The 13,328-nt window shown below is 33.3% G+C and overlaps 1 protein-coding gene across 1 annotated transcript in view; it reads left to right on the plus strand.

Moving 5' to 3' along the window:
* HECTD2 (HECT domain E3 ubiquitin protein ligase 2) overlaps positions 1 to 13,328 on the plus strand; it is a 51,214-nt gene that overhangs the window by 20,245 nt on the left and 17,641 nt on the right. The window contains exons 4-13 of the mRNA XM_058188076.1: positions 2,020 to 2,023; positions 2,567 to 2,631; positions 3,311 to 3,356; positions 5,761 to 5,870; positions 6,389 to 6,537; positions 7,478 to 7,601; positions 9,399 to 9,495; positions 10,455 to 10,562; positions 11,478 to 11,610; positions 12,328 to 12,416. Coding sequence (XP_058044059.1) covers positions 2,020 to 2,023; positions 2,567 to 2,631; positions 3,311 to 3,356; positions 5,761 to 5,870; positions 6,389 to 6,537; positions 7,478 to 7,601; positions 9,399 to 9,495; positions 10,455 to 10,562; positions 11,478 to 11,610; positions 12,328 to 12,416 — 925 coding nt within the window. The remainder of the gene's footprint in view (positions 1 to 2,019; positions 2,024 to 2,566; positions 2,632 to 3,310; positions 3,357 to 5,760; positions 5,871 to 6,388; positions 6,538 to 7,477; positions 7,602 to 9,398; positions 9,496 to 10,454; positions 10,563 to 11,477; positions 11,611 to 12,327; positions 12,417 to 13,328) is intronic.

Genomic DNA, 13,328 nt, shown 5'->3' on the forward strand with positions numbered 1-13,328 from the left:
CAAGATCCTCAGGAAACGCCCAAGCTCCGTCTGGAACCTCTCCGGGTCCATCAGGCGCCTGGGACGGAACCAACGCATTGGCTCCGCCTCCCGCGGTGGTGAGCGGCGGTCCGAAAGTCTAGGCGAAGGAGAAAATGATCTGACCATGACACCGGTTCTGTCACTAAATCTCCTAATTCCAGATCATTAATCCACTGTCCAGAGATAAATATCAAGTCTAGTGTGCCTCCCCCCGTGTGTGTAGGGCCATCAGTTACTTGAATCAGGTCCATGGCCGGCATGGAAGTTAGGAACTCCTGAACTGCCGTTGACGACAAGCCGGCCGATGGCAAGTTGAAATCTCCCATGACCAGGAGTCTGGGAATCTCAACTGCCACCTCGGCAAGCATCTCCAGCAGCTCAGGTAGGGCTGTAGTCACGCAGCAAGGAGCCAGGTACGTGATCAACAGACCCATCTGATTCCTATGGCCCCACTTCACAAGGAGGGATTCACAACCAGCTATCTGAGACACAGTGGACTCCCTCGGCTCTAGGCTTTCCTTAATCACAACCGCCACCCCCCCACCCCTACCTTGGGCCCTCGGCTGATGAAATGCGCGGAAACCTGGTGGGCACAACTCAACCAGGGGAACACCCCCCTCTGTGCCCAACCAGGTCTCCGTAATGCCCGTAAAGTCCGCGGACTCCCTCTGGATAAGATCATGAATCAAGGGAGCCTTATTAACCACGGAGCGGGCATTGCACAGCATCAACCTAAGACCCAAGCTCTGAGGATTATATGCTTTATGTATTTATTTTAAAAAGAACTGTACATGCTGATTCACAATGCTTTGTGAATTATCTCCTTCTTTCAGCTTCTTTCCAAATACTCACCTGATCAATGTTGCATTGTCAGCAGTTCATTTCTAAAAAGGAGATGCAAAATAGAGAAGAAAAAAAATACTATGTTGATATAAAATATTGAATGAAAATATCAATTGTTGGCTGTTGATTTGCTAGCACAAATGAATAGAGAAAGAAAAACATTCTATATGCAAGAATAAAAATCATATATATGATATATAAATACTTATATAGAAACAGTGCACTAGTACATATTGAAGAATTTCTGAGAAAATACTCATTTGTTTACATAACAGTATAAATCATGCACTATTTTCTTCAGCACTAAATTATTGTTCATAAGTTAGAGACTACAAATTAATTGCAACCACTTTTATATTGGTGTCTGTACTTTGAGGGAAAAAGAGAGGAAATAAGGAAGCGGGGAAAGAAAAGGGATTTCTAATATGTATGAATACTAAGTAGGCTAAATTCTTTTGAAACATTTGATGAGATTTCTATTTGTAATTAAGTTTATAGTAAAATCAAATCTTTGGATTGAGCCAGTTTGATTTTAAAAGGGGCATTGTGCACCTCCACAAAAAAGCCAAATAAATCCAGAGTCTCCAATTATGTATTTGACATGATAATGCAATTTAGAAAGACAGTTTTGAAATCTGATTTAATTTGGAGATTCAATCTAATTACACCCCCAAATCTCTGAATCACATATTTGTATAGTCCTAAACTCTAGATCCAATAATATAGCTAAAACAAAAATAATAAAGAGTATTATCATGCATGAAAATAAACATGATGTATCTTGTAAATAGTTATGGGTAAGACCTAATTTTTGTGAAGTTTAATATTCATAGTAATATAGGGTATATAAAAAATCTAGAAAGATAATAATTACTTTAATAGGAAGATGCTAAAGTGATCAACAAATGTATTGTTGTGTTACAGCAATTTATCTACCTACATAAGAGTGGAGAAATTTTGAGTAGTTGCTACCACCCAGCTTCAAAAGAAGATACTATTAGAATGTAACATTTGAAATTATTTTCTTGGGATATTAAATACTTTAGTGATTTATAAATATGATGAACATTTAAAAGTAAAATTCCACTAACAATTGTTTACTCCTTAAGAGCATGTAGAAAGCTATGATTATTTTTAAATTGTAATATTTAATAGCTCAGTAAGTACACCTTTTCCTTTAGTGATAACTTTCAGCATTATGATTTAGTACAGGGGTATCAAACTCAAGGTCCGTGCATCCGGACCACAGGGTGCTTAGATCTGGCCTGCAGAGCCACCCTGGAAACTGCGAAAGACCAGCCCATGGTGTCTGTGCCAGCGAAAATAGAACAAAATTGCTTTTTCCTATGCTATGTTAGATCCCAGAAAATTGATTGCCCCACTGTATAAAAGCAAAAATCAGCTTATATTTCTATAAAGAAAGGAAAAGACACAAGGGGGGGTTGAATTCAGTGAGTTTCAAATAGAAAAATTGATCTTAGAAAAAAGATCATCAATCTGTAATTTTGAAAAAAGTTAATTTTGAGATTCCTTCTGCATTTCAGAATTATGCTTTAAAAATATATTGCATTTTATGTAAAAGTTTTTAAGTTCTCATTTTTACAATTGTGATCTGACCACTTCATAATAATAATTGTTTCAACTGTGCTATTGATAAAAATCTATTTGGGTCGTTGTTTCACTCCTTTTTCATTTGTTCTAGCCTCAAGATATTCAGAAGTGTGTCCTAAAAGGAATAATTAACGGTTTATTGCATGAATGGAAAGGGTAAATACAACTAACTTTTATATATGTCTATAACATATGACATTTCAATTTCCACAGAATTTGAATTTTAAATACATAACTTATTAGACATAAGAAGCAGTTTAATGCAGTGGTTAAGGTGCTGGCCTAAAAACCAGGAGAATGTGAGTTCTACACAATCCCGTTTTAGGCATGAAAGCCCTCTAGGTGACTCAGTCTCAGCAAAACCCACTTCACAGGGTTGTTGTGGGAACAAGAAGAGGAAGGAGTGAGTTGAATTGAGTAGTTACATTGTTGATCTTACAGTTTTTGCAATAAGTCTATTAGCAGATATCAATATTAGACTCTGTACAAAATTGTGACATATTTCTATTCTCTGCATTTCACAATTTACAAGCTTATTAATATATAATTTTAACATGTGAGTTTGATAAATAAAAACTCACATGAACAAATGTAAAATATTTTCTCTTTCTGATGAAAAATCTCATTCCAAAGTGTTACATATAACTAGAGATAATTTTGTCACATAATCAGAGATTATTAATGTCTATGTGATATGCCTTTATATTTATTCTTAAGTTAAGTAACTACATTATTTATGCACAGTCTAGCTAGTATAAAGTAGCTGTAATTCCACTTAATTACAGTTGAGCATTAGATTGTGCCTTTCATTTTTCACTTATTCGTGTTCTTTCAGGCCACAAACAAAAGATGATCTCAGAGCATATTTTGTTCTTCTACAGGTAAGAAGGGGGAAAAAGTATTTACTGAGGGGTCTTTGTATGCCATCTTCTGTTGCAAATCATGTTAATTTACCTAACACTCATTATGCCAGTCCTTGTCAAGTGCGGGGAAATCAGGAGATTCTGGCAGTTCAAATGAATATAAAGATTTATTGCTAGCTTAAGGTCCCTACAAGAATCTGAGCTACTAACTCTAGGGGAAATTAGTGGGAAGTAGGAATAGAAAGGAATTCAAGATGGGCTGGACTTAGGTCTCTTGTGGGAGCACAAGAACTCATGGTTGATGATGCTGTTAATATGGCTGCACTACATCCTACAACATCTTGAGTCTCCAAAGACCTATGCAAGGGTCCTTTTTGTAGACTTTAGTTCAGCATTCAATACCATCATTCCAGACATTCTCCTAACTAAGCTAAACCAGCTACAGGTACCGGAACAGACTTGTAAGTGGATCACAAGCTTCCTAACAAACAGGAAGCAGCAGGTGAAGCTAAGCAAGATCACATCAAATACCTGTACAATTAGCACAGGGGCCCCCCAAGGCTGTGTGCTCTCCCCACTTCTCTTCTCTCTGTATACCAATGACTGCATCTCCAATGATCCATCTGTTAAGCTACTGAAGTTCGCAGATGACACAACAGTGATTGGTCTCATTCGAGACAACGACGAATCTGCATATAGACGAGAGGTCAAACGACTAGCCTTGTGGTGCAACCAAAACAATCTGGAACTGAACACACTCAAAACCGTAGAAATGGTGGTAGACTTTAGGAAAAACCCTTCCATACTTCCACCTCTCACAATACTTGACAACACAGTATCAACAGTAGAAACCTTCAAATTTCTGGGTTCTATCATATCGCAAGATCTCAAATGGACAGCTAACATCAAAAACATCATTAAAAAAGGACAACAAAGAATGTTCTTTCTGCGCCAACTCAGTAAGCTCAAACTGCCCAAGGAGCTGCTGATCCAATTCTACAGAGGAATTATTGAGTCTGTCATTTGCACCTCTATAACTGTCTGGTTCGGTTCTGCAACCCAACAAGAAAAACAGAGACTTCAGAGGATAATTAGAACTGCAGAAAAAATAATTGCTACCACCCTGCCTTCCATTGAGGACCTGTATACTGCACGAATCAAGAAGAGGGCCGTGAAAATATTTGCAGATCCCTCGCATCCTGGACATAAACTGTTTCAACTCCTACCCTCAAAACGACGCTATAGAGCACTGCATACCAGAACAACTAGACACAAGAACAGTTTTTTCCCGAAGGCCATCACTCTGCTAAACAAATAATTCCCTCAACACTATTTAAATCACTATTTACTGAATCTGCACTACTATTAATCGTTTCGTAGTTCCCATCACCAATCTCTTTCCACTTATGACTGTATGACTATAACTTGTTGCTGGCAATCTTATGATTTATATTGATATATTGATCATCAATTGTGTTGTAAATGTTGTACCTTGATGAACGTATCTTTTCTTTTATGTACGCTGAGAGCATATGCACCAAGACAAATTCCTTGTGTGTCCAATCACACTTGGCCAATAAAAAATTCTATTCTTCTTCTATTCTTCTATGAAGTGTTTGACCCCTCCCTTGGACTCAGCGTGGTCATCTCCTACAGTCCTCCCCTTTGCATCTTTACCATGCTTATGCCCAAAGAGAATTCTAACAACAAGCATCAAATACAACAATCTCACTCTTTGAAACATCCTAATACATGTATTCACATTTATTTGTGTATGATAATTTATGATTGCAATTAGCACTTCAGCACTTCTTCTGGAGTGAAATTTATTGAGGGGAACTTTTATCTTGACTTTTATCTTAACAAACTTATCTCTTGTTCAAGTACAAAACAAACTGTCTGCACTGCTGTATTTGAAAGGTTATTGCTGTGCTAGTTCATTTTTGAAATAGTGAATTGACTTAATGTATGCTTTTATCCCAGTGATATGATTAAAACAGGGATAGCCTCATCTTATTATGTTTCCAGCTTAATTCAATTATAACTCAATAGCACTGTTGGTTAAGGTTACTTGTATAGCAATTAATCACTGACAGAATCATACAATACTCTGTCTATTTTCAATACAAAAGAAAAGGCAGCCTTTTAACTTCTAGGGGTGTTGTATGGTTACTTCAGTAAATTGAACTCATTGATGAAGTCACCAGGAGTCGGAGAAAATGTTACTTTTTAAGAGAAAAATAATCATAAAACAATCCATATGTTGCTCTGTAATGAGAAAAATCCTCAATTGGGTTATACTTTATCGGAACCAATCAAAATAACTTAAACTTATTCCAGTAATATTATTATAATTTGGAGACAGATAGTTTATTTTGTTTTTTTTACAATGTACTAATGAAGTGTTTTTAATCTTTTTCAGAATCCTCTGTTTAGTAACACAACAACATATGTTATTTTTGCTCACTTGCTAAGACAGATTGCTGCCTTACCCGAAGATGATCATCACTATCTAATTCACTGGTTTAAGAAGTAAGGCTATTTTCTGTTGTTTATGGGTTTTGTGTTTTCAGTTGTTATAAGTAGTTATTATTTATGTATGGTAGTCAAAATACCCTGAAGTACTCACAGCTATTGAAGAAAATCTTACTAAGATTTATAAACTCCATGAATTATGTTTTATATCAATTAAACTTTATTCATTATTACAACAAAAACTGTCTCGAGTGATCTTGACTTTCTCAAACTACTGGAAAGGAAATTCTGTGCCTAAACCAAAAAGCGAACTGATTTCAATGACATACATTCACCAATTTATAGATATAGTTATGTAGTTACAACTACATGCTGAATTGGCAACAATAGGTAAAAAAAGTAACTTTTCTTTCATAGAAAGGATTAATAATTCTGCTGAATAAATTTTCTGTAAAATATTTATATTCTTCATGAATGTTTCATAGAAATATTTTGTGGACTGTTATTAAGAAGTAAGAACTATGAATTCTATTAGCAATCCTGCTATTATAAAACAATATTAATATATTTTATAGGATGTCACAGAAGCGAATCAAGCAAATTATAGATAGAATCATGCAGTTTATTTCTTTGCGTCTGTTTCCGGCAAAACCTGAAGATTTGCCTCCTATGGAGAAGTGTACCTGGTGGATTCCATCAGCAACCAAAGTTTTGTCTTTATTTAGTAAGTTTGTTTAGATGCAGTTAATATTTTCTGAATTCTCATAGCTATAAGGCATTAAATCATCACAAATTATGTCAGTATAAAAATTAGTCTTTTTCTCTTTAAACCAACATATTACATAATAGCAGAAAACATTTCAACAGAACATGTATGTATAGTCTTTATATGGTACAGTATTTTATAATTATTTTTAGCCACTTTTAAGAGAAAATATTTAAAAATTTCTACATTATAATAGTAGCAATATTTCTAATGGCTTGGAAGGTTTGTGATTACAGCTGTTATAAAGAATGCCATTGTAAATTAATATATTATAGCAATGATCCTGTTTCAGTTATCTAAGAATATAAAAGAGAGATTCTGTTAATTAAAAAAAGAATGCTGCAGTTGTTTAAGTGTTCATCTTTACTAACATATTAAAAGGATCAGAATTACATGTAGTGGTCCTCGACTTACATCCATTCGCTTATTGGCTGTTTGAAGTTACAACATTGCAACATCCCCATGATCAAAATTCAGGTGCTTGGCAATTACATATATTTATGACAGTTGCAGTGTCCCAGGGTCATGATGCCAGAGTCACTATTTGTAACCTTCTCATCTGCCTTCCAACAAACAAAGTCACTGTGGGGAATGCTTAACAGCTGTGGCAAAAAAAAGGTCATAAAATGAGGCTACCTCTCCTGACTTGCTTAGCAACAGAAATTTTGGGCTCAATTGTGATTGTAAATCGAGGACTACCTGTATGTTACCACCAAAAACTGTAAAGTTTTCTGGTTCCACTCATACTTTTAAAAGTCTAAACTTATCCCTTCTGTTAGAGAATATTGTTGCATCAAAAATATTATTGGGTGTTGTTGTTTTTTTGACAAGTCTTAATTTTATTGTTTTAAACAAGGTTGCCAAACATTATTACTAATAACTAAATATGTCATTTCAGATGCTTCAAATAATCTAGCTAATCCTTCTCTTATTCCATATACGGATTTTTATAATTCTACGCTAGATCATATTGATCTCATGGAAGATTATCATAACTGGCAGTGTTATGGAAATTCTCATAGGTAAGGGATTATTTTTTAAAAAAAATAAAGATTTACTAGTAACTTTTATTTATAAAATAACTATCTTATAATACTTTATTAGTGATACACAGGTTATCAGCCTGCATCAGATTATAATTTCCTTATAATTTTTCTTTAGCTTTTGGTTCACAACAAATTCATTTTCTGACAGCTAAAATGTGCTTTTTTCAAAATAAATTGCAAATCCATTCACAAAAAAACTGTAAATGTTTTTTCAGTATTGAGAATCAGTTTATTATTAGTATTTAGCACAATCTGAATGATTTTGAAATACAAATGATAAAGAATTTTTTTTCAAAACAACTTTCCAAGAAACTTAGTGTAAAAGCAATATAGTCTTTTTGTGTGTAGTTCTCTAAACATTGAAAGGAGAGAATTAAATGTTAACAATCATTTAATGTTCTTAAAACTCTAAAATGCTGTGTGGAATGTAAAAAGTATTTCAATTTTTGAGTAGACGTTAGTTGAAGATCAAATATTCAGGATCTTTTTTGTGTGTCATTTATAGCTGTTATAGCTGCCTGTAATGCCATTAAGGCTGACTTATTCTCTGTATGTTTTCTATCAGTAGTCCCTTTAGGGCTCTTTATTAGTCATATCAAGTTATTCTTTAGGCTCTAGATTTTCTCTATCTAATTAGCTTAATATGTCCTGGAATACTTCATTTATATTTTTCAATGACCATAATTCTGAAACATCAGTCCGATGTACTGGAAGTACTGTGCTGAAGGAAAGCTGGTTTAATAATTCTTTTTCATCTCAACTGTCCAGAATATCAATATTCATTTAAGGGAGGTTTTATTTTTTGTATACAAATAAATAAATATTTTTATTCGTTGTATAATTTGTAGAGTTATGTTCTGTAAGAGAAGGAGGACAAAGATTGCCTGTATCTCTTTCATAATTATTAAGTGTTTCTTTGGCTCATAGGTGAACTTTTAGAGATTCCCCAGATATCAGTTTTTTTCTTCATGGCTTCTAACATGTTTTCAGTGGTTTTTCAATAGGATACAAGTAAGTTACCTCTATCTAGTGTGATTTCAAGTTTCCAAAGTGCAAATGAAGATAAACAGAGACGAAACAGACAGAGAAATAAGCTGTAGAGGAATAGAAATAGCAATAAAAAGATTTCCTATGAAAATGAAATGAAAGACTACATTACTCATAAATACAGCATTGGAAATCTGTGTCCCTTAAATTAGCTAAACATGTATATGTTATGAACTACTAAGCAGTTAACTTCTTTCGTAAGTTGCTTTTTTAACATGGGTAATCATCAACAGTTCATTTAGTGACCATTAGAAGTTCCAATGGCACTGAAAAAAGTGACTTATGGCACTTCCAATGGCACTGAAAAAAGTGACTTGTTTTTCACACTTATGACCATTGCAGCATACCCATGGTCATGTGCTCAAAATTCAGATTCTTGGCAACTAACTCAGATTTATGATAGTTGAATGGTACCGGGGTCATGTGATCACCTTTTTGTACCTTCCGACATGCAAAGTCAATGGGCAAGCAAGATTCATTTAACTATGCTACTAACTTAACAATTGCAGTGATTCACTTAACAGCTATGGCAATAAAGGTCATAAAATGGGGCAAAAGTCACTTAGCTGTCTCGCTTAGCAACAGAATCAATTAGCAATTGTGATCATAAGTCGAGGATTACCTATATTTACCTACAGTAATTCAGTTTATTGTCTTTATATATTACTTCCATTAGTTTCTTTCAATATAAATACATACACATATGTGCAATATTTTGTCATTTAGGTTTTCCTTCTGTCAATATCCATTCATTATTTCTATAGCAGCAAAAAAAGTTATAATTCAAAAGGATTCAGAACAACAAATGATAAATATTGCACGGGTAAGCATTCTAATGTATTAAATCATTGTGTATTAAAATTGAAATAATGTCATTTTAGATACTTCGTATTCAGTCTCTTCTTTTTTAACTGTAATTAGACCTGATATGATACAGCTTAAGTTATGCTTTAAGTTAACTGCAGAGTCGCTACAAGTTGGGCAACATATACATTTAATAAATCATTATCTACAATAATGTATTTGGGATGGTTTACTCTCTATATGGGTGGGAACTCTTCCAGGTATCTTGCAATTTGAAATAATATCTGCTGCTTATTTGCTGAGCTAATTCCTACTAAAGCCAACAAGTATGATGAAACACTTGTAATATCAAAGAGGGAAGATATTTATCTAAAACAATTAAGGAACAAACTGTAAAGGATTATGTTCTTTTTAAATGCCAGGGTGGAATGACTTTACTGTTGCTAGAATTGTACTTTTACATGTACAGATAGATGTAACTATTCTTCACTTCAGTGTCCCTCTTTCCTACAGTGTATTATAAGATATGTGGGCGTAAGGATTGTAAGGAGAAGTTAATTGCTAGAAAATTGTGAAAGCTAAGTGTGGAGCATATTTTTAATTTCTGTATCAGTACTATAATTGCTGTCAAAACTATCCATGGAAGAAAGTTGCCTATGTCACTGAATGCATACATTTATAGTTATTTGGTAATACTTATGTTTCTATATCAAAAATTATTCCAATCAAATCTTATTGCTTAACTTAACATTGCACGTGATACAGCTTTTCTATATATTTTGTTAACTATGTAGATTTGATAAGAGTATTAGCAATCCATAATTAAGATCGGGCAGAAACACGTATAATTGGCAATAATATTAGATATTTAGGTTGTAAAAATCAGTTTACAGAAACATAGTATCTTTCATAATTCATAGAGGACAATATATGACCATTATTTTTTTTCCTTCCACAACCACTTTGGATTTGGAACAGCAAAGCCTTGTCGATAAAGTCTCTCGGAGGCAGAGACCTGACATGAATATGCTATTCTTAAATGTGAAAGTGAGAAGAATGCACCTAGTTAGTGATTCATTGGATGAGGTATGCAGAATGGTTTCTGTAAAAACTGTTGGAAAAAACCAGTTTGATGGGTTCAGATTGATATCCTTGTAATATCCAAGTCATAAATCATTTTGATTTGTCCACAGTTCCTGGTTCAGATATAATGGTCAACTATGCTGTGGTAAATCCAGAAATCTTTATTTCTGGCCTTTGAGGACAAAAAGTAAATGATGGAGAAGAGACCATGTAAATCACAGTGTCATAGAACCCGCACTTTAGGACCTCATGTCCAACTCTATGCCAAATGCAGAGTTCCAAATTAAATCATCCTCAAGAAATGGCTGTTTAGCCTCTGCGTGAGCCAATCCAGGGAAGGAAAAATCATTACCTTCCCTGGGAATTGTTCCACTTTCTTTAAATCGCTTTCTTTATTAGGATTTTTATCTTAAAGTTCAACCAAAATCTGCTTTCCAATAATATTATGTCACATAAACAAAATAATGGAGAGCAAGCTTTTTTTTTTTTTTTGCATGATATTTGTTCAAGTACTTGATGAGCACAAATATATCCACGTTATCTTTCTTAAAGGTCAACATACTCTATTCCATTATTCTCTTTGCAAGGCTTAGTTTTCAATCTATTAAACATCAATTCCAATTCCTCTGCATATTTTTTACAATATATGTAAAAGAGGTGGAATATGAGCTGTGCTAAATAAAGTAAAACTATTATTTCTACTAATAGAAATAGAAATTGTATAGAAAGGTTAATGACACTCCTAATAGCTGAACCTTCTAAGACAAAAATTTGCTTTTCTTTACATTTGAGTGTTAGTTGTATTATAAATGTTGCATTTATATTCCCTGTTCTCCAAAACAATGTTCAAATAGCATTATTAACTTGTTTCATTTTGTAAGATGATAGTTTTTAACTGTTCACCATTTTTTTTAATAGCTCACAAGGAAGCAAGCGGATTTAAAAAAGAAATTAAAAGTTACATTTGTAGGAGAAGCTGGTCTTGACATGGGTGGCCTAACAAAAGAATGGTTTCTTCTTCTAATTAGGCAAATTTTTCAGCCAGATTATGGTGAGTTCTACTTAATGTTTAAACAAATAAGATAAAAATTAATGAATCCAAACTTGTTTTTTTGTGACAAAGTTTTAAACAAAGACCTTTAAATCACCTAATTGTTTGTCAATCTATTGCACACTTGGATCATTTGTGATAGCCTTGCCCTCTATTCTCCCAATAACAGAGCCTTTTAGAGTCATACAAAGCATATCAGATTCTCTTTCTGGTTAGAGAACTAATTGAGAATTTCTCCTCAATTAATAGGGAAGCTCAAAAAAATTAAGAAATTCAGGAGAAAATATCTAAACTATGAAATAGTATATACCTATAATCTATACCTATACCTATAATCATCATGGTATGCTTTACATTTAAGGAAATATACTGTATACACTGTATTTTATTAAATATTAATGTTACATTTTAATTGTGTTGTTAACTATTTTACAAAACTGATATAAATTCTCAATTAAAAATGAAATTAGAATATGTTTTGTTTTCTCCAGCTGACCTTCCAGTTTTGTTATATTTCAGTATTTGAAATAAAACCAGTAATGTAATTTTTGAATAGAGAAATTATTGTCTTACTGTAATAATATAGGTATACATTTATTTAAAACCATTACTTGAACGTCTTTGAGTGACAAGAATGAAAATTTTAGACATAGTTCACAGTATCTTTTGAGAACAGTAATAGAATTTTATTTTAAAAACATTTATTCTCTCCTATAGGAATGTTTACATACCACAAAGATTCTCACTGCCATTGGTTTAGTAGTTTGAACTGTGATAATTACTCTGAATTCCGATTGGTTGGAGCTGTATCCTTTTCTGTCCACTAGAAGGTGCTGTATACACAGTTGATATCCCGTAGTAAGATTCTTTGCATTTTTAATGTATTTTTTATTTTCATAGAATGCATTTGACTGTATTTATAGATTTATGTACAGTGGAGATGAAGAGTAGTTATGATAGAAAGTTTATTTATTTTCATATTTGACAGAATGGTTCAAATATGAAAATAAATAAATTATTTCAACAGAATTAGTTGCTGTTTACTGTCACAGCATTAATAAAGAAAGATTGTATGCACAAATTAATATGTTCAAATAGAAGAGTTCTGAATTCAATATTGAGTCATGATGACCAGATTCTAGACCCAAACTTAAAAGTTTTATGCAGGACTTGAGGATTATTGAACTAATACATATTAGGTAGTCCTCATTTAGCAGCCATAATTGGGACTGGCAACTCTGTCATTAAGCAGAGCAGTCACTAAATGAATCTGCAACTGTGCTTATTATCTTACTTCAAATTTTCTTTGTTTTACAGAAGGTTGTAAATGAGAAGATTGATCACAGTTATTTTTCCATCACTGTTGAAACTGCAAAAATGAAGCAATCGCTCAATAAGCCCTTCCTTTAGTTATATCTTTGAAATGCTTTAATTTAAGAGTGCAAAAATAAGGATCGTGTGTTTAAACCCCATTTTAAAAAATAATATTTCACATACAAAAAAGGATGTAGCCCTCTTCAGGGCCACATATTGACTTGTCATGATGGGGACTAAACTTGGTCGCAAAAAATAAAACCTCCTAAGGAGGAATTTTTTGAATAAAATTAGAATTTGCATGGTTATAATGCTGATATGTCAATATAATAGCCAAAAAATGTATTTTTAAAGCAGTCGTTTAAGTGCAATAGATTACACATGTGTTTGTGTGTGCCTTTGAG

This window comes from Ahaetulla prasina, chromosome 6 (genome assembly GCF_028640845.1).
Source record: "Ahaetulla prasina isolate Xishuangbanna chromosome 6, ASM2864084v1, whole genome shotgun sequence".
Taxonomy (NCBI): Eukaryota; Metazoa; Chordata; class Lepidosauria; order Squamata; family Colubridae; genus Ahaetulla; species Ahaetulla prasina.